The 20,888-nt window shown below is 40.5% G+C and overlaps 1 protein-coding gene across 1 annotated transcript; it reads left to right on the top strand.

The window, feature by feature from the left end:
• Positions 1 to 829: 829 nt before the first annotated feature.
• LOC139620207 (Krueppel-like factor 15) lies at positions 830 to 15,033 on the top strand. Its single transcript, XM_071475523.1, has 3 exons — positions 830 to 1,092; positions 2,894 to 4,510; positions 12,139 to 15,033. Exons 2-3 carry the CDS (start codon positions 2,973 to 2,975, stop codon positions 12,305 to 12,307), a joined length of 1,707 nt encoding a protein of 568 aa, XP_071331624.1. The 5' UTR covers positions 830 to 1,092; positions 2,894 to 2,972; the 3' UTR covers positions 12,308 to 15,033.
• The last annotated feature ends 5,855 nt before the right edge of the window (positions 15,034 to 20,888 follow it).

Genomic DNA, 20,888 nt, shown 5'->3' with positions numbered 1-20,888 from the left:
ACAACTCTGTGCTGTATACAAGTACACACTGAAACACTCCTGATGTTTACAAGCTGGCTGAAAGTGGATCATTTATCCAAACACACTGAAAGCTAATCTAACCTACGCAGGCAAATCAAATTAGGCCGGAGCCACTAAAGTTACTTCGGCCCAGCAGAGGTGTTTATGTGAGGTCTGCTCAGCTGGAGTGAAAGCAAAACTTCTATTACTGATGTTATTAGGCAGCATGTAAACACGCTCACTTACCTACTCAATGGCTCCCTCAGTCACTCAGTCACTTATTCAGCCATGGTCATGTGCAACACGCAAAAAGCTCAGTGTGCTTTCTAGGGATGAGAGAGGGCTCTTATGAACCAAAATGCCGATGTTTTGCTCTTACTTTTTTCTCCAGGAACACCGTCCTGTTAGAGTCAGCCTAACAGCCTAAACACCGTAATGCATGATGAGTCTATATAAATTAAACACAAACTGATTTTGAGTCTAAAATACAGTAAATTTCTGTTTTAATATTATATAGAAAACACTTACTCCTATGGATAAAAAAACAAAAAACAAACAAACTGCATGTCCTTTATAATCATTATAGGGCTATGGTAGTGAAATGTTATGCTCAGGTGTAAGCAGTAAACATCCTACACTCTTACTCACTCACACTCACACACACACACACACACACAAACACACACATACACATACACACACACGGTCCCAATTTCCATTGACGCTGGTCCCTGAGGCCGGCCTCCCTTCACCGAGAGCCAATTGTGGAGTGCCGAGCAGGCGAGCCTTCATGAGCCGACCCCCTCATTTTACTGGTTTAACGTACACAGCTTCGTTCATGTGACGCTTCAGCGAACAACCAGTCCTCAGGAGAGAGAGAGTGATAGTGTGTGCGTGTGTGTTTCAGTGAGAGGGAGCGAGAGAGAGAGAGAGAGAGAGAGAGAGAGAGAGCGAGAAGGAGAGGATATGCAGTAATGCAAAGACCGTGTAGTGGGGTTATATTGCCATTACGCGCTATTACGCACTGACAGCCACTTTCAGGAGAGGAGCTCTCAGCGCAGAGGAGCGAGATTTTGGATTCCTCATATACAGGTAAGTGCATGAAGTAGGGACGCTGGTGTGATTTAACAGTAGAGCCATGCACAGAGGGAAGCACAGCTCGGTTTAAGTGAGTGGAGAGAAATTTGATATACATACATGCCCGAGCTGTATGCTTCATGCATGCTGCTGCCTCCCTGTCAGAAAAAATTCCTCAGCCTATAAAATCCCTATGTGTCATTTCTGCAGCTGTGTCAATATCTATATCATACTAAACTCATACTGGGACTTGTCATTTTTTCTGTGATTTGACTTTGTGTCACCGCCTGCAAACTTGCACTATGCCACAAATCCCGAGTTAAACTCCATAACTGGTTATTCATGCAGCGTGGTGAAGACCCGGGGCACTGTCAAAGCGTCTCTGATGTTTCAGGACGGCAGGGTTACTCTAGGGCAAGTGACTTAAGACCTGGCCAAGCCGAGGTGTTCCCGAACTCTCTGCCCAAACTTTTTTTTTTCCATGAGGTAGGCTACCATAGTCTCGATCATACATGATGCTATCACATCGGAAACCGCATCTGACGCGAACTCTGGCGATCGATCGGTAATCCCGTATTAATGACGTACTGCACTGAATGTAGAAAACATCAGTCAGACAATAAATGAACACAAATTGAACTTGACACTGAATTGATCAGTAGAGTAATAATAATCAAATTGCAGTAGGAATAATCAAATTAAAGAATAATTTTTCCTGAGAAAACTTGGAGCCTCTGTCAGGACCTCTGAAGGTCCTCTGGTCTACACTTCACTGGGGGGGGCGCTCTTCCTCAGCTTTACAGAAGAGGGCGCACAATTATTTTGTTGTCCTTTTTTCTGTGCTCATGCAATAAAGGTGTAGCCTTTTAAGGTTTTAAAAGGGATTGCATTATCATGTTTAATCACCATGAGCCACTCACTGCATTTAATGCCATTTGATTATGTCTAGCATTTTTAATCCATGCCAGTGCAGACATGTTGCATTGTCTGTGGGCTGTTGGATGGTTAAAAATAAACACTAAATCCTTCACTCATCATCCCGCTGAAATCTGCTGATCTTGTACTGACTGATTGTGGTGACTGTGCCTCTTAGTCCTCTGCAGCATGTTTTAGTTTGTGTCTTCATTTTAATCACTATGTATGTACCAGTTATGGAACAGTGCAATTATCTTGTCAATCAGACAAGAGTTGTTACACAGAAGGCAAGAGTGAAATCAGTAGAAAGACTGCATTGAATGACAGCAGAACCATGTGGCTTTCATGTTAAAAGTAGTGACAAATGTGAACCCCTGATTCCACATGGTCAACTTGAAGTCTGAGCTAGCAGCTGCAGCGTCTGCACACACGCACACACACGCACACACACACAGTCTTCAAATTCCACTTCCTTCACACGTGGTTGACTTTCCTTTTGAAGTGCCATCGGCTGCAGAGCTTTTGCAAAAGCAGCAGGTAGTGCTAAGGGACCAAATGATAAAAAAAAAATTCAGACAGTCTGCTGGTTGACTTATTTTCATAAAAACAGGGACTGTCTGATGAAACATTAACCTCCTAGTTTAAGTCAGACTGACAGTGTTAATGTGTTGTCATGCAGGATTTTTGCAGCTTAAGATTTTGGCGTTGGATCGGTAATTACATAACAGCACTGAAGTACAAGACCCTGTTAACTTTGAATTATATTTTATTAACATTTAATTTAAAAAGCACACTCGATTTTATACAAAAAAACTGTGGTTTCGGATGACATTCGTTCCAATTTAAAGATATATTTGTTTCATCGTAATAAATGATAAACGTAATAATTTTTCTTTTGCAGGAAGAAGACAGAAGTTTTGATTAACATTCAGCTTGATCTTCAGAGCAGACCAGAGTCAGCTGCCTCCATCCGCACAGGAATGGTGGATCACTTGCCACTTGGTGAGGAGACCTTCCTGTATTATACTGGCTCCCCGGGGTCTGACTACAACTGCCTCTGTCGCCACGCCAATGGTGGCGTGTCGCCGGGCATCATGGTAACCGACGCATGCATCTACCACCACCACCACCACCACCCCTACCAAGGGGTGACAGTCTCCTCCTCGCCTCGCCTGTCTGAGGACGACCTCAGTGAGTCCTCAAGCCCTCGCTCCTCCCTCTGCTCCAGCCCTGAGTCCTCATCGCCAACCTCGCGGCACGTTTTTGGCTCCAGTTACGAAAGCAGGAGCAGCAGGAGCAGTGGGAGCTGTAGCTCCTCATCAGGAGGAGAGAGTCAGGACAGCCTGCTGGACCTCCTACTCTCACAGACATCCCTTAGCACTTCAGCAAGTTCTGCCAGCAGCAGCAGCTCTCTCTCTTCTCCACTTTCTTCCTCTCTATGCCTCTCCTCCCCATGCTTCTCTTCCTCCTCGTCTCTCACTGCCCCTCTTTTACCCATGGGCCTGGCCTGGGAGACCAAGAGGGATCAGCGGCTGGGTCTCCTCCAGCAGCAAGTCAAAGAGGACTGTTATGAGTTCCCAGTCTTGCTTGATGATCTGCAGGATCCAGCGGCGCTCCTCTTTCAGCCCACCCTGGAAGAGATAGAGGAGTTCCTCGAGGAGAACATGGTAGTGGCAATGGAGAAAGAAGAGGAGGGGAGTGATGAGGCCATGTCACCAACATCAGAGGACACTGAGGCGGAAGGTTCAAGGACAATAGGAGGAGAGCTTGCATCATTGTCACAGAACTCAGATCAGACTGTTCCTGTGGCACATTCTCCTCTCTCGACCTACACAGAGACCAAACATTCACCCTGTGCGTCTGACATGGACAGCTCACCATCAACAGTGGATGCTAGTTGTGTAGCCAGTTCTAGTTCCTCCAGTAGTCGAGTTGATGGGATTAAAGAGGAGGACTGTGGATCATCGCCTGCCTCATCAGAAAGTACAAGTGTTGCCTCCAGTGTTCCTGTCATCCTACAAATCCAGCCCATACAGATCAAACAAGAACCTAACCCCAGTGCCATATCAGATGCCATCACCCAGCAGACCCAACCCCAGAAAACCCCATCCCAGGCAACCCAAGCCCCATCGGATATCAAAATTGCCCAGCTCCTGCTCAACATTCAGGGGCAAACCTTTGCCTTGGTGCCTCAGCTGCTTTCCCCAGCAAACATTAGTAGCTCAAGTAAAATGGGAAGCACTGTTTCATCCAAATTTGTCCGGATTGCACCGGTGCCCATTGCCGCTAAACCCACTGGGCTCGGGGAAGGTGGGTTTGGGGGAGGTTCAGCTGCAGGGGTCCTCACTGGAGGTCAGAGGTACCAGAAGAATGCAGTAGCAGACCTTATTAAAATGCACAAGTGCTCTTTTCCCGGCTGTAATAAGATGTACACCAAGAGCAGCCACCTTAAAGCCCACCTGAGGAGGCACACGGGGGAGAAGCCCTTCGCCTGCACATGGCCCGGCTGTGGATGGAGGTGAGCAGAACCAAGTGTCTCTATGTTAGGCCAAAGGATTCACATAAGCAAGGAGTCAAAGGGAAATCAGTTGTTAACTGGAGAGGTAAAGATAAATTAGAGCCCTTCTTGCTCCCTCCACACTTACACACATTGCAACATAGATCTGATTGAAGTGTGGATGAGTGGATGGAAAGGATAGAGTGATGCGGGTTATACACTTATATTCTATTTAATGCACCTGCAGCACTAATTGTCCTTTATGTTTATCCGCACTACGGAGAGTAACCAGGTTATCAACTTCCGAGTGCGGCACATTGGTTTGTTGTGTAAAGAACTATGCTTTTTATTGGGGGGCTATTACAGATAAGAAGAGACTGTGGCCCTCTGGTAAAGATTTTAATCAATCATGTGCAACAGCATGAAACTGTTCGGATGTCTTGTTTTACTTCATTCCGGAGGTTGAAGCATGAAGGTTTTCATCCTTTTCACAGAAACAGCAAATGGCCCAACATCTTTAAGCTTGTTCACAGAGTCTTTGATGTTTGGTAAAAGAACCAAGTTATTGTTTTACAGTAGATAGGTTTTATGAGGGCAGAAATACTTGTTAAATATACAGTACGAGGATTCAGGAGGCTCTGTTTAGAAAGTTTATGGATGGTAGGGAATGGCCCATATTCGGGGGAAGCTTGTGTTCAAGTTGAATTCAAGATGGTTACAGTTTGTCCTCTTCTACAGGCTGGCGTTGTGCCCCATTATCTGTGTGTTTTTGTACCATGGTGGAGTTCTAGATTAGATAGAGCGCCTTTTGAAGTTGCATTCAGACTTTGTCCCCAGTTAGTTATTCCACTTGTTTGCTCACTGTCTGCAACCACTTCACATACGCACATTCATGCAGCAGAGATACACTGGATCAACACTGGCACAATCAAGTTGAAAGTTTTCACTTCAGACGAGCTCTCGTAGCACCATAGGACTCATTTTCATGCCATGATACATTTTTAAAGACTCTGCAGTCGCAAACTAATGAGGTTTTTGCCTCCTTTAATCTTTGCCTTCATCAAAGTAATAAAATCCTCATCTAACCTTTTTCTATCCAAGTGCAAATCACACCTCTTGACCTGTTGATCAATGGGTTCCATTTCTATACATACATATTGCCCAAGGGTGTGTATAGTGTCTTGAGTGTGCAAGTGTGTGTGTATGTCTTTCCACACACAGACAGAGACCAGGTTAAGTTAGGGCAAGCACTGTCGTTAAGGTTTAATTATGATAGGGATTGAGTTGAAATGTGAGTTTAGACTTAGGTTTAGTTCAGGTTGCTCAGTGGTCAGGGTTTTAAATCCTCGTGGTCTCCAGACACAGTATGCAGGGCTCATGTCCAAGTGCATCAAGTTGTTCTGAAAAAAAACGTCATTAAACCCTTGTGTTTTTTTTTTAGGCTGGCTTGAGGCAAACAGTTTTTTTTTACTCAAAATAATACATTTAATAATGTATTAAATGTATTTGTTCATGAACTCTGTTAGGTAGCCTGTTTAATTGCATTAAGCTAGCTGATGCACATAAAGGAATAGTTTAACATTTTGGGAAATACATTTTTTCACTTCCTTGCAGTAAATCAGATGAGAAGATTGATACCACTCTCATGCCCAGCCTCTAGGAAACCACTGCACCCTGGTGCTCACAGCCAAGGAACAGATACAGCACATAACTCCATGTAAAAACCACAACTTGCTGTTTTTACTTTTCTGTGTTTGTGCTGATTAAACAAATGGGATATAATGGGTTTATTGGTGAGCTTTAGAGGTGCTGGTGGGCAGATGTTTTGAACTGTGAATGGAGCCAATGAAGATGTTTCTCCCTGTTTCCAGTCTTTATGCTAAGCTAATCTAGCTGGCTCCAGGTTCTGGGCTCCACTGTTAGTCCACAGACATGTGAGTGGCATCAGTCCTCTTGAAGGTTTTCTTCACTGGGCAACTTAAAACATTCGAAGTTCCAGATTACAGAAGAATGTACTGATAAGATGATTGATCATTTATACACATAAACACTGTAACGTGAAAAAGAGAAAGCTGATGTAATATACAGCTAAATCAGCTGCTTCTCAGATCAGAGACACAAACATCAGAGAGAAAAGCCTGGATGAGACTAATATGTCATCATCAGAGTCCTGTAATGTGAATACATCTTTAGATGATCTATAGATAGGGTGCTGATACAGTATTATTTTCAATGCAGCATTACTTTGTTATTTTGGCTGACACATACCTATACTCTTGGATAAAAAACTTGCCGCAGCTCACACTTGGTTTTACCAACAGAAACATGCAATACTTTGAAATACTACATGCAGCAACATTGTTAGACAACGTTACACTGGCAGGGCACATGAATTGAGATAGAAACTCTCTGACTAGTCGCTTGATGCTCTGACTATCTGTGTAATTCAGATCTTGTATTTTCACCACATCCTTGTAAGAGTCGCTCCATTCGGTCAGTGGTAACAGCAGCTCCTGTTTGCGCCATGCAAGTCTTTTGCAGTGCATGTCGACTCGTACTGATATGTACACAGATCAGCTACAAATAGATGAAAGACTACCTCTACTATATCTTACCCATACTACGTCTAATAGTCATTGGGAAAGTTTAACTTGGATATGCTGGTGTTCTTTCAGGCAGTCTGCTTTTAGAAACCCACCATATTCCTGCTGTCAAATCAAAAACAAATAGGAAACACTTGTTTTAAGCTAATAATGCTGTATTTTCACATTGGTGAAAGGCTTACATTGGTCTTTTATGGGCTGTAGACACTGAGACACGTGCATTTCTTCAACTGACCTTAAAACACAGTTGTCCTCTCCTTGCTCCTGTCCCTTTGGGCCAGGAAATGGAGGTGAGTTGGAGGGGGCAGGTGCCCCTTACCCTCTGTAACCTTTAGATCCATGTGTTGGCTCCTCTGAAGTACAGAGGAATGTATTTCATTGGCTGGACTCTGGCTTTATAACTCAGTGAAAGTTATATTTAATCCTTTGCCAAGCTGTTTTTCTGTCTTTTATAAAGGTTGTTATACTTTCATTCCTTTTCTTTCTCTCTGACTTTAGTCTTTGATTATGCTCAGATCTGGATGCACACACAAAGTCACATGTAAACACTTAGAGGAACACATGCAGGCAACACACACATACATGAGCGTGCAGTATTTTCAGCTCAGACCTGCATGGAGATCTGTGTTGGACAGCTGGGCTCAAACCCAAACAGTTTACTGTAAAAACACAGCGATGATGTGTTTGCTCGACGTCTGTCATCAGGGCAGCGGCTTGTTGTACTTGTCAGCTGATACATTCGTTGTTACAACGCTGTTTTGTTGTAATGATGAATGGGTGGTGACGAAGTTGTCACAGTTTGTTTTAGCTTCAGAGTTTGACACTTTGAGCTCAACAGAGAGGCAAAGAGAGAGTAAGAGGGAGTGCTTTCCTATCCAACAATAATGATGTATTATTGATCCTCCTGTGGAGCTAGAAAGGATCTGGTGTCCTGCTAAAAAACAAAAAGAGCAACTGAATCTGGCTCCTCTGGTTTAAGAAAAAAAAAATCAATTTTGGAACCAGTCAAATGAGTTTTTACAGCTTTGCAAAGGCAAACTTCTGCCACTGATTAGTGCAGTCATGCATTGATGTGAGTTTTCTTTGAACATACGCACAGTTGAAATTGAAAACCACTCATAAACGCAGTGACAGGAGACACAAAGAGCTTTGAGCTTTGACAGGGAAAAAAAAAAATTCTGTTACTGTAACTTTCCAGGTGTGTAACCAACCTGATCGCCCCACCTCTCAGGCTGTTTTCTCTACGCTCTGTTGGCTGCACAGCAGAGTTTAGGGACAAGCTAGAACAAAACCTTCGTATGTGTTTCCCACAGCACCCACACTAATATGTATACTATGTGTCGTGCCTCAGCCACGCCAAACTGCCCCGGGGACTTAAAGCGCAAAACCCACAGTCCCCATGTGAACCAAAATCACACTCAAGTGATCAACACAAGTGCCCTCCACCCTTGGAGTTATGAACTTAGTGACTTCACCCACAAGGCCTGGACATAAAAAGCAGAGAAACCCCACAGAGGAAGAGCTGTAGCAAGAAAGGGCATCAGTTTGCGGAGACAGATGTGAGGCTACGGGAGAGAACTGGCACATGACACATCAGAAAATGTGGATTTGAAGGACAATTAGGCTGTCTATTTGTATAAGTCCTGAATGCATGTTGTGTTAAAAGCCCCTCCCCAGTACAGTATGTTATAGTTGGGCTCGGGCCCAGTTTGAGTCAGTAGAATAGCTGTACATGCTTTGCATCATGCCCCGGCTTGAAGCTGATATAGTACAGCTTCAGGGTGCAATTACTTCTAGGAACAAATGAACAGTTACATAAAGCAGAGCATAAAGACACTGATGTGGTTTCTGATTTTTTTTTTTTAATAAGGACAAGCCTCTTTATGGTGTAGATTATGAAACCCTACACAAATTGTTTTTTGCCGTGAGGCTTTTGTAACTTTCAGTAGGATGTTTTCACTGTTGTTAAAGCTACACTATTCAATATTTTAATATTATTAATAGGTCATATGACCTAAAACCTTGATTGTTCCCCTTTTTAACCTTGATCGTTCCCCTTTCTGTAAGTCGCTTTGGAAAAAAGCGTCTGCTAAATGACTAAATGTAAATGTAAATGTAAATGTTGGATATGTAATGTGAAGGGGACTGCTGGAAGTGACAAATCAAGTGAAAATCCCCTGACTGCAGTTGAAGCACCATTTTGATGGATCCAAGATTCACGCCTTCATCTTTTGTAGAATGATGATAAAACATCTTGTGCAACAACAACAGTAATCAGATGCAATCCAAATATTTGCTTATATGGCTGGAGAAAATGTTAACTTACATCATAGGATCAACAAGGTCGTGTTTCAGTCATCAAAATGATTGGAAGTTGTGTGAAGTCACAGCCTTTACAAATGTGTTTTCACAGAAGTCGGAGCAGCGTAGCATCTTTGGAGCAGCTGCAAGGCATCTGAAAACAACAGTCCTTATATTCTCCTGTTCCTTAACAGTACACAGCATCAGTGAAGTAACAGTCCAGACCATCAGAACATAAGTATTTGCTCAATTTGAAAGAGAGCATAGCACAATGCAGGTTCCACACAAAGATATATTACGATAATAAGACCAATAATGAGACTAATGATAATAATTGTAGCAGTGGGTGCTGAGCAGGATCAGTGGGTGGCAAAAATACCTGCAGGGAGCAACAAGAGAAGAGAGGAGAGAAACATAAAACTCCTGGAGGGAATAGAGGGCTTGAATGTGTACAGATGGAGAGGGAGAGGAGGAGAGAGGAGCTCGGTGCATCATGGGAAGTCTCCCGGCAATCTAAGCCTATAGCTGTATAACTAAGGGATGGTTCAGGCAAGCCTGAGCCAGCCCTTTCTAGAAGCTTTATCAAAAACGAAAGTTTCAAGGCTTAAACGCAGTGAGGGTGTCTGCCTCCTGAACCCAAATTGGGAGATTGTTCCACAGCCTCCCATCGTACTTGTGTGCCAGTACCATACAGAACCAGCAACATGCTTGACAGATGAAATGGTAGCTTTGTGTCTCGAGGTCCTCCTTTTTTCCCCACACATCCTCATCCTCTTTCCATCATTTTGATAGTGGCTGATTTTTGTGTCATCAGACCATAGAACTTTGCCTCAGAGCTCTGCTGGTTCCTTTTTTGTGTTTCTGTGAACTGCAGCCTGGTCTTTCTTTATCTTCCTGCATTTTGAGGCTTTCTGGTGGTTTGCATCTTCTAGAGTTTATGTCAGTATACACCTGCATCTACACCTCATCCACAAGACTCATACTCCTCAGTTTGCAGGGTTTTTTTCTTTTTTTTTTTTGCCATTTTCTAGTTTTCCTGTGCACACCTGCTTTTTTAAGAGAGTACCCACCTACCAACTACCTCTGATATCTCTGATAGTTTTTGCTTCCTTTGAGCCTCATTATTATCTCCTTCACTTGCGCCTCTTTACTCCTCATACTGACAGACAGCTCCACCTCAATTTAAATGGCAACTTTCAGTCAACTATGAGCCACGTGTGAGCTCCTTTGTGGATGAATGAAACATTTAGTAGCCAAGTTGTGCAGTTACTGTTGAAGCTGCGATTCAGCACTTTAACGTGCTATCCATCATTTTATTTCATATATGAACGTGCTGAAGCTCAGAGCCCAAACAACAATATGTGTTACTATAAGATATGGACTGTATAGCTGCACTTCATGCAAAATCTCTTTTTTTTTTCAAACCACTTTTATAAACAATTTCCCCTGAAGTCTTTTAACCAGAAACTCAATATTACCTTATTAGCATATCGGCAGACTTCCCAGCATGCATTTTGTCAGAGGGAAAACTTGTTTTGTAGTTTGAAGTAAAATATTCAAATTCGCTGTGCCTCCTTAATACATGTTAAATGAAGTCATGGTTGTTTCCTCTCAGAATAATGAAAACAATGTGAACCACGGTGAAGCTTAGTGTTGAATTCAGTCCCTGCCTTGCACAACAGCCTGACATGTTGTCTTTGTGCTCACTGTGGTACAAAGTGGCCCAGACGGGAGCAGCTTCATGCTGAATAAAGAAAGCTTCAAACTGAGAGAAAGGACTGAGGCGTACTTTACATAACAGGCCATATTAATTATGTTGAAGTTCAAAGAACAACCAGGAACAACAATGGATGAGCACATTTAAATCTGATATAGCTGAAATCAAGATGTAACAGTATTAGAATCAAAGGAAGTTATTATCTGTCTATTTAACAGCTGAGTGAACATTCACAGTAGTAATGCAGGTTAAAAAGAGCTTGTGTTTGTTTTGAGGTTCAGCTCAGCCATATAAAATGTGTTATCTTCGTTTTATCACTGAGCCATTAAAATGATTAATAGTGGTTATGTAATCCATGTCTAAAGTGGAAATGGTTTGACATAACTGTGAGTGACGTCTTTACATCTCTGTGAATTATCACCTTCATGCGTTCAACCTGTTGCTGCTGCTGCTCCTGGAACTGAATCCGTGTTACAGATTAATCTGATTTTAACAGCTTAACTAATATATACAGACAGACACACAAAACACACACACACGTACAACAGGCACTACTCTATCATCGACTTAACCCTTCACTGTCATGATATCCAAGCTGGACGAAGCTCCACAGAGACCAGGGCAGAGCGGGCCAGGAATAGACCGGGCTGGGATTTGCAGTGCTCATGTGTTGAGCTAAATATGGGACAGCTCTTTGACTTCACAGAGAAGACACAGGGCAAAACACATGTATAGCGTCACACCTCTCAGATAACACTCATATAAAACCGCATGACACGGTTTTCATGTTATTTGGCAGCTTGGAGCACTGGAAGCACTGAATCCAAACAGATTGGTTAATTTATGCACAGACAGAGAAAGAGTGTGCATTTTCCTCTGTGAAATTTCACTTATATGTGACTAAATGTTGACTGACAACTGCGATGCGAGGGAATGAAACACCAAGAAGTCACGAGTGTGGCATTATTGTTGAAAAGAAGAAATTGGAAAAGATTTAATAAATCTCATTCTGGGTTTTCTTCTGACAGGTTCTCCCGGTCGGACGAACTGTCCCGACACCGCCGCTCCCACTCGGGAGTGAAACCATACCAGTGCATCGTGTGCGAGAAGAAGTTTGCCCGCAGTGATCACCTGTCGAAACACCTCAAAGTCCACCGCTTTCCACGAAGCAGCAGGACAGGACGCTCTGCAAACTGACCCCCCTGACCCACTCTGACAGACTGACGCTAAGCAGGGGGCGGGGGCTGTTTGTGTGTGTGAGAGGAAAGACAGAAGGGGTGGGAGGGGGGGTTGAAACACCTTTTTAAAGGTCTGTGCAGGACTCTTTATGCTCGTGTGTGTTTATGTTCAAATATGTACGCGTGACGTACATTCATGGTACTGTGATAATTTATTGGGTGGCGAGGAAAAGACTGTAAAACCTAAACTAAAACAGAAAACTGTTACTTGACATAACACCCTCACAGGTGGAATAAGCTTCTTGTATATTACAACATTTATTTGTCTCAGTCAAATCTTTTAACTAATCTAATTTGAAGACAGATTTTCTATTTCGGAGTATTTTTTACACTCTGAGGTGTGTGCTAGTGCTAATGTATGAATCAAAAGCCTTATATCAGTAAAAGGTTGTAACACTGGGGGGTGTGGTACTATTTAAAACCCCCAGTTTTCTTTTCCCTTCCTCGAGCCAAATGTTGTTTAAAGGTAATATTAGCAAAAAATCATCGCTTAGTGGCTTGAATTTAATGTGTCGCTAACTGAACATTGTATTAGGAAGCAGTGGGATCCACAGGGCGGTTCGATATTTTTCTCGCTAGACGGCAGAGTAAATGATGCATCAACATTCCTTTAGCTTTGAATCAGTCTCTATGTTGCCTTTGGGTCTAATTACAGGACAAAACACTGTAGTAACCTCAAACACAAGAGCAAAGCTCATGTTGAATTACTGCTCGCCAACAAGGATCATTGCAATTTGTAATTTGTTTTTGTAAGTTGTCATTTTTATGGCCTTTTTGGATCAATATCAAATGATTATTGGCAAAATATTTGACATCAATATTGAAAACAAGTATTCACAAAATCATTATGAATCGTAAACGTTTCTTTTCTAGTTTTGTGCTGTTATGTGATGCCATATCATGTATTACTTTATGTCACTTTATCTACTTCACATTACTGCTGTCAAAAATACATAGGCTGAAATAATACAACATGCTAAATTCACACAGGAAAAGTCTGGTAACAGTATGAAACAGTGATTTATTTGAACATGCCAAATCTATTGCCTTTTCTCTTGCCAAATCAAGTTTCTTTTTTTCCTTCTTTTTCCATATAATTATTTCAATACAGATGGATTTTTACTTACTCATCAAATTTAACTGGAATATTTTTGTACTTACTTCCTATTTGTTGAGACCTGAATTGTACATCATTGAAACCTCAAATATCAAATTCACCCAAGCCCAAGAAAATAAATGCATTAAAGCATTTACAGGATAATAGCAAATTCTAAAACACAGCACTAAACTAGCACAAGTAAAGAATAGTCAGCAACAAATATGCTCACATTAGCAAATATTAGCCACCGAAAGCTACTGGTCATACCAGACCAAGTGTGCTGAATTTATTAAGGGAGTGTTTCATAGCTTACTAATTAAACTTTTCATTTGTAAGAGAATGAATTTGCTCTGTCGTCTTTTAAAAGTTATATAGACTCACTTTAATATATGGGATATTTTGCACCCATCTTAGAGGGGAGGTAATGGCTCAGTGTGCTCCCACTGAAGCCTGTTCTCTAACAAAAATCCACTTCCTTCCACACATTCATTTCCCAAAATGAAAAATGAAATGATTCACATATCAAATTTAACTGGAATTGCTTGTACTTGTTATCCGTTTTTTTAGACTGAAATTGCATGCCTTTATAGCATCACATGACAAATTCATCTTTATGAATCCCATTTTCCTTGCATCTTACCCTCATGTGAATTGTTGCAGCATTTTCTTCCAACATTAATAGAAAATTGAAAAACATGCAAAAAGTACGACCTGTCTTTGGTCTTTATATCAACTCTCTTGCCACAAACTGAGATGCCTTGTCGTCTTGTACTGTAATGGAACAGTGACTGTTTTGCTTTTCTGTCATATTACATTCATATGTATAGATTACTATTTTCTGTCTCACTCTACATCTCAGCTGAATTAAACCAAACAAGTGATGGGAGGGACATATGCCTGCTGCACAGAGTTTAGAGATGGTTCCTGTGCCATAAGGTCGAGGATCAGTTGACAAATTGAGGAAATTATGTTAAAAATCTGAATTGTCATGTTATGCTGAAACGTACAATGACAAACCTTTTGAGTGTTTGGTGCACAGCATCTGACGCTGTATGGAGGAAGCATATTAATTGTGTCAGGCATTCCTTCCATACAATCAGAAGAAACACTTTTCTGAATGGGTGCCCTATGTGAGCCCATGAATGTATGTAAATACTGTATATGCATCTGAAAGGAGAACTGAAATAGTCTTCTAGTGATTTCTGCGATTGTGAAAGATTTTTAAAAAAAATATGTAAAGAAAATGTACATAACATGATAATTCAAATATATAGTGAAAAATGTAGCAGCTTTTTTTGCCAGGTGTTTACACAACACATTATTAAAAAGGGCTCTTGAAATGATTCATGGTACATCTGTGGATCAACATTTGAAAACTACAAATGTGCAGATGCACTTCTTGATTTGCACTTATTGTAACAGGTCCATTCAGCAGTGTAGCATATTGTATTATGAAACATGTGATAAGTCATTTTCAAATGTGCTCTGTAAACACTCAATGCTCAAAAAAGTTGCTAAAAATGTTATATTTTTTGCTCTTGTTCTACTATGTAAAACACATTTACAATAAAAATTCCAAAACGAGAGCTGTGTTTTGTATCATTGTCATCAAAAGGCAAATAATAATTCTCTATTTTATTACTGAGGCAACTACAGTGTCCTGCTTTACGAGGCTGTCTTCACGTTTTCTTTAGAAGAATCAATACAAGTCAGGTACAGGCCAAGTTTTCAATCAATAAACATTAGAAATACAAATATTAATTCTTCAAGATTTCTTTGTCATTTTTATTGTGCACATAAAAACGAAATTGAGTTCCACACCACCAGTCAGAATGAAATGCAAAGAAGGCTGTAAAATTATAAGTTATTAAATAAGATCAGTAATAAATAAACTAAGATTATACTTAAATAGAATAAAATAAGTAGTTTAATAAAATATAATTATGTGTTGAGATAAAAGGTTAACTGAAAATCAGCTGCGGTTACTTTCCAATACAAAGTACGAAGTATTAAAGAGCTGAACAGTAACAAAACCTGACATTACAACAGCACAAATAGGGAGGATTCAAAAGTCAGCAAACTGAATATTACACAGTAATGTCTACTTAGTGTTTGACAGTATGAGCTACTGTTAGCCACCATAAGCTTCTGGTCGTACCAGACTAGTGCCAGGCTCAGACTTCAAGATTCATGCCTCCTGACAATCAGAGGAGCATTCTGGTCTCGAACCTTGGTTAATACCTTGGTTAAAGTTTGGCACAGATTATCTGCTAATGTGATCCGGAGTCCCGGCGCAGGTGATGCTGTTAAGCAACGGTAAACGGTCTAGTGCTTGGGGCTAACGTTAGTTTCCATACGACTGTTGACAGATATCCTTCTGCTGTTGTTTTTCTAACTGAAAAGTTTTACTAACATTACAACAGGTTGTTGCACCAATTCTCCATTTTGTTCACACTTGCTTCCTCGTGAGGTGGTGCATATCCTATATTGTGTGATGCACCATTATCAAATCTTGTAGCATGTGGATGTTTGAGATTAGAGAGATATGTATACTGCATGTGTGATTAGAGTGATATGTATGTGTAAGAGTGATGCAATCTGATTTCAATATCGACTAGGATTTTAAAACTCCTGTAGTCCAAGCCCATCATAAGAAAAGTTCTACCAGCAAAGAATCCTGAGTATATTGAATTGAGCATGGTTGTGTTTTCTAACTTATGAATTAAAAATGTAATTTGTAAGAGAATGAATGTGCTATATCCTCAAAAGTTGCGTACATTTGCTTTGATATAGACTGTGGAATATTTTACGTGTCTTATGATGGCACCCAGTGAAATAAGCCTCTAAATTAGCTCCCATTGGAACTGAATAATAAAAACAGATCGCTTCCATAGACAGTGGGCTATAGTTACTGCCAAAAAGATTAATGTCAAAATATCTCAGTACCGTAAGCTAGCTAATTACAAGACAGATCAACACAAACCACTCATTCCACAGTACCATGATCTCCTGTTTACCAGACAGGCTCATGGACCAGCCAAACCACAGCAGCACTGTGAGAGAGAGCGAGTGTAGATTTACAGTTGCATAACGCAGCAGAGGGCAGATGCATTTTTACTCTCATCGCATAATTGACTCTCAGTTGTAATTACATGGTGAACACTTGACTGTAAAATGAGTCCTCTCAAACTGAGAAATGCAGAGTCTTTTAATTATTATGTTAGGACTGCACCTCTACACTACTGTTGTGAGAACCATATACGTAGGCTAGAGAGAGCACGGTATGAATATGCAGTCAGTGCCATGGGTGTAATGTATCTGGCTCCAGTGTTGTCATAAAGAGACAAATCCCCTTTATTTCTGGTATTTATCTTCATTTTAAAGCTACAGTCTTATATGCAGGTAATACATTTAGACAAAGTACAACACAACATGCTTATAAATACACTGGCTACACTATATCAGTCTATCAAGTGCAAAAACATCTTTTGTCAGTGTCCCGGAATGGCACCAAACCACACAGACTAATGGAGATATTAGTGTTGCTTATACCCACAGATATTTACTCCACTCAGGGGATGTGTTGGTCTCCCTGTTCCTGCAGTTGGATGTTTGGGCTTCACTGTGCAAAGTGATTCATGTGCAGTTTGTTTTCACATTAACCCAGCGAGTGTGGAAAGTTTCCCTGCGCTCATTGGAAGTTCGATGTGTGCGGGGGCGGGCCTACAAGCTTGACTTGTGACATAACAGATGGTTTTGGATGTGTGAGATGTTCCTAATGTGATGTCATGTAACTCGTGGACATGTTTATGTTTTTATCTTTCTGGGTGAGACCAAAAACAATTTTCCTGCCTCAGCTGGACGATGACGATCCCCTCAGCGCTGCAGACCACTTCAGTATCTGTGAGGTCATATTGTACTTTTGCTTTCGTGACCTGTAACTCTACTGTTTTGGTTCAGTCTCTACACTGACTGTGCACAACCTGACCAGCACCTAACAGCAAACAAAGTAAAATAGCTGGTGATGACTAGAAACAGACGAAACAGAAACGATCCCGCATATAACCGTCACACTTTGTTTTTTATGTACGGATTATGGAAACACAGTGTTACTTTTTGCACAGCTCAAAAGCCTCATGCGGCACACCAACTTTAATTGCCGGCTCTCACGGAAGCAAATAATTATATGATAACACATCCAAATCACATAATTCATAAAATAGATTCAAAAGACATATGCTGTTCATACAGAAGATGGTCAAAATGTGCTCAGACCTAAACTAACTAAAGTGTTGCCAGTTTTGATGGCCCTCTGAGGCACCACAGTTGACAGTGGTGTTGGATGGGTACAAAAACAGGAGGCTGGTACAGCATAATTTGGAGTGATTTAAAAAATGTGTCTTATATGTATAAGTATGCAAACTTTTCACATAATATTTCGGCTATTAATAAAATTCATTTACGTTGGTGAAAGGTTGGCAACACTGCACACTTGCATAGTAACGTTAGATTGCCTATTGTAGCATCTCTTGCTAGCTGCTGATCTGCATGGACAATAAAAGTGTATGGGTCTCTAATCAAAAATGCAAACCAGATGGACGGAAACAAAGTAGTGTGACAAAGGAAATGATGACTTTGAGGATGCAGTAACTGAAAATCAGTGCAGATGTCAGGGAGGGGACTAGCGAGCAGATAGCAGGTGTTCCGAGTTAAAAAATAAATAAATAAATAAATAAAAGTTTCAATCAGTTCAAGATGAGCATAGAAATTTTCAAGAAGAATGGCCACACATTTTTATTTGTCCCCTGCAGAGCCAACCCTTAGTGTTTACAATGTGAACAAACCTGTTCCAGTTTCAGGCAAAGTAACTACATATCCATAATCCAAAAATATATCCACCTGGCAGTGAACAGCAGAGTATTTAAGGGAAGCTTCTTCAGATCACATGGCTCCTGGCCTGAGAGAAAAAATCTTTCTCAGACTCAGAAATAGTAAAAGAATGTTTTTTGTGGGTTTTTTTTTTGTTTTTGTTTTTTGGGGTTTTTTTTGGCCCCTGAGGAAAATTCCTTTGTCTAGGGTAGTCTTTTCTGTAAGACTTCAGAAAGTAGAAAGATCTCAATTGTATATCTTTTTGAGATAATTTCAATCTCTATTGTTTTTCCTAAAACACCCTTAGGAGGAGAGATGAGACACTCACAGAAATACATGTTTGAGACTTTGGTAAGACAAATGGATATTGAATTGAGATTACAATGGGAGAAACAGATGCAGCAGATGAGATCTCATCATTGTATCTTTTTGCATTCATTCATGTCTTGATTATGGCTCCTAAAAAGCCACTAGGAGCACTAGGGAGTTGTAATTAAGATCTCAGTTCCATATCTTATTAAGATCACGTCAATCTGAAATGTTTCTCCTAAAACCCCTTAGGATTTTTTTCCAAACACTTCTCAAGATTCAGTTAAAACTGAACATTATAAAACTCATGATGGAAGATATATTGCAGGCCTGTTGCTTGACACCTAAAAAAATGCTAAAACAAATCAGGCCAAGTTTATCCAATACACAGCAATGCTTAACAAACTGCATTCATTTTAAACAATATGGTAATGGTAGGCTATAAGACTGACAACAATTTTGACAGTGATGATCTCTTCAAAAATAAGTGATTGCAGATTGCCTGAAAGCACATTTTGTAATTGGTGCTAGCTGTCTTGAAAAGTCTGTCTTGTCGTGTAATAGTACTTTATTCCTCAACAGGTCTTTATGAGTCTCTGTTGCATGACAGAACCGCAGCTGTAACAGAGAGTTTCTTCGATAACTTGCTATAACTTGAGGGACAGGCGAGAGATGATCTCTCTCCAGAGCTCCTCACCTGGTGGCGGTGAGTCATGGGATGACTTTAGTTTTCTCAACCAATGTCCATCTATCCATTCACTGAACCACAGCACTTGATGTAAGCAAGATTTAAAGAAAGCACATATTAATTCACATAAAACACTGTTGTGCCAAATGGAAACAATTTATACTTTTTTTTTTTTACCAGGGAAACAGTCAATGTCCAGTCTTTGCACTGCACTCACATTTACTTGATGTCTTGGTGTTTAAGAGGTACTATATTTTGACATACTCCAGGGATCAGAGACTTGATATAGATTTTGGATGTCACCACCCAAAATGAAAAAAAAATACTTTATACTAAAATAACAATGATTAAATTACCATCTTTGTCATCTTTGGGTGAGCTGGTTTCTGGTTCTTCTTTGATGGGTTGCACATGCTTTTATAATTTCCTGCTGGGTATTCAATTCTGGAACATCATAAAAGTTAGATTTTTTTTTAAGTGGTTCTTGGTTCATTTTAACATTCCTGTTTCATAATGGTTTAAATGTCTCGCTACAATGAAATAGCTACTATGGGGTCTAAGATGAGTACACCTGAGTACAATTAGGCTTATTATATCTAGAGGAGTCACAGTAGGACTGTTTAAGCCCACAGTAAGCAGGATTTAGAAATTAAACATAACAATATAATAGGGTTAAGAAAAATAGCACATTCATACTGCATGTGATAAACATGTCTGCAAAGGGAGACCTGTCAGTACCCACAGAGGCCATTTTTTTTTTCACGTACCTTGTTATGAAAGCTACAGCTATGTCAGGTTTTCCCTCGCCAAATTTTTGCCGCTCTCAGTGATCTTCGAACATTAAATCTGCCCAAATTTTAAAATAACCAATCACGATACAGCATGCATAAAGAATAATTCTTGTCCAGTGAAATTTTGTAATGACTAGTGCCTGAAATTGAACCTTTCTTGCTCTCCAGGTACAATAAATCCTTTTCATTTTTATTTTTTTGCAATGTAAAATTAATACATGACAACTAAGTCTGAAATAAACTCTGTTTTACGCATGGATAAATTCATATTCCATTAAACAAAATTGAATGATGTCCACTGGAACACTTAAAGTGAAGAACATCAAGTGCTATAATATAATAAGTGCAACACAGAATTTGGATGTATGATGTATAATGTAAGATCGCAAAAGTAAAGCACTTTGACAAGGACACAATAGCAAATATAAGGCTTACAGTTGTAGGATTTCAACCATTGTGAGGTGGATAGAAGACACTGGCAAAGAGAAAGTGACCTGTTACTGTGTTGGACGAAAGAACCAACAGATGTTGCTCAGCTGTGTGTTTGGGTGAGGTTCCCAAAAAAAATTATCTCAGGAAGAAATGGGCTTAACTTCCACTCCTTGGCCAAACAAGAGGTGAGGACATTCTGAATGCATATCTGGCATTTTTTGATGAAATAAAACTCAGTTGGTCAAGTGTGCACGTTTGCCGCCTGAAGCATGCAAGGTAAAGAGGAGGAGCTTGTTGAAATGCTCAACTTTAACAGTTTTCACTGCCTCATACCACTGGTATCAAAACTCTG

The sequence above is a fragment of the Trachinotus anak genome, unplaced genomic scaffold (assembly GCF_046630095.1).
Source record: "Trachinotus anak isolate AG129_WGS33_773 ecotype Australia unplaced genomic scaffold, CSIRO_AGI_Tana_v1 ptg000004l, whole genome shotgun sequence".
NCBI lineage: Eukaryota > Metazoa > Chordata > Actinopteri > Carangiformes > Carangidae > Trachinotus > Trachinotus anak.
This window is presented reverse-complemented; position numbering and strand designations above follow the sequence as displayed.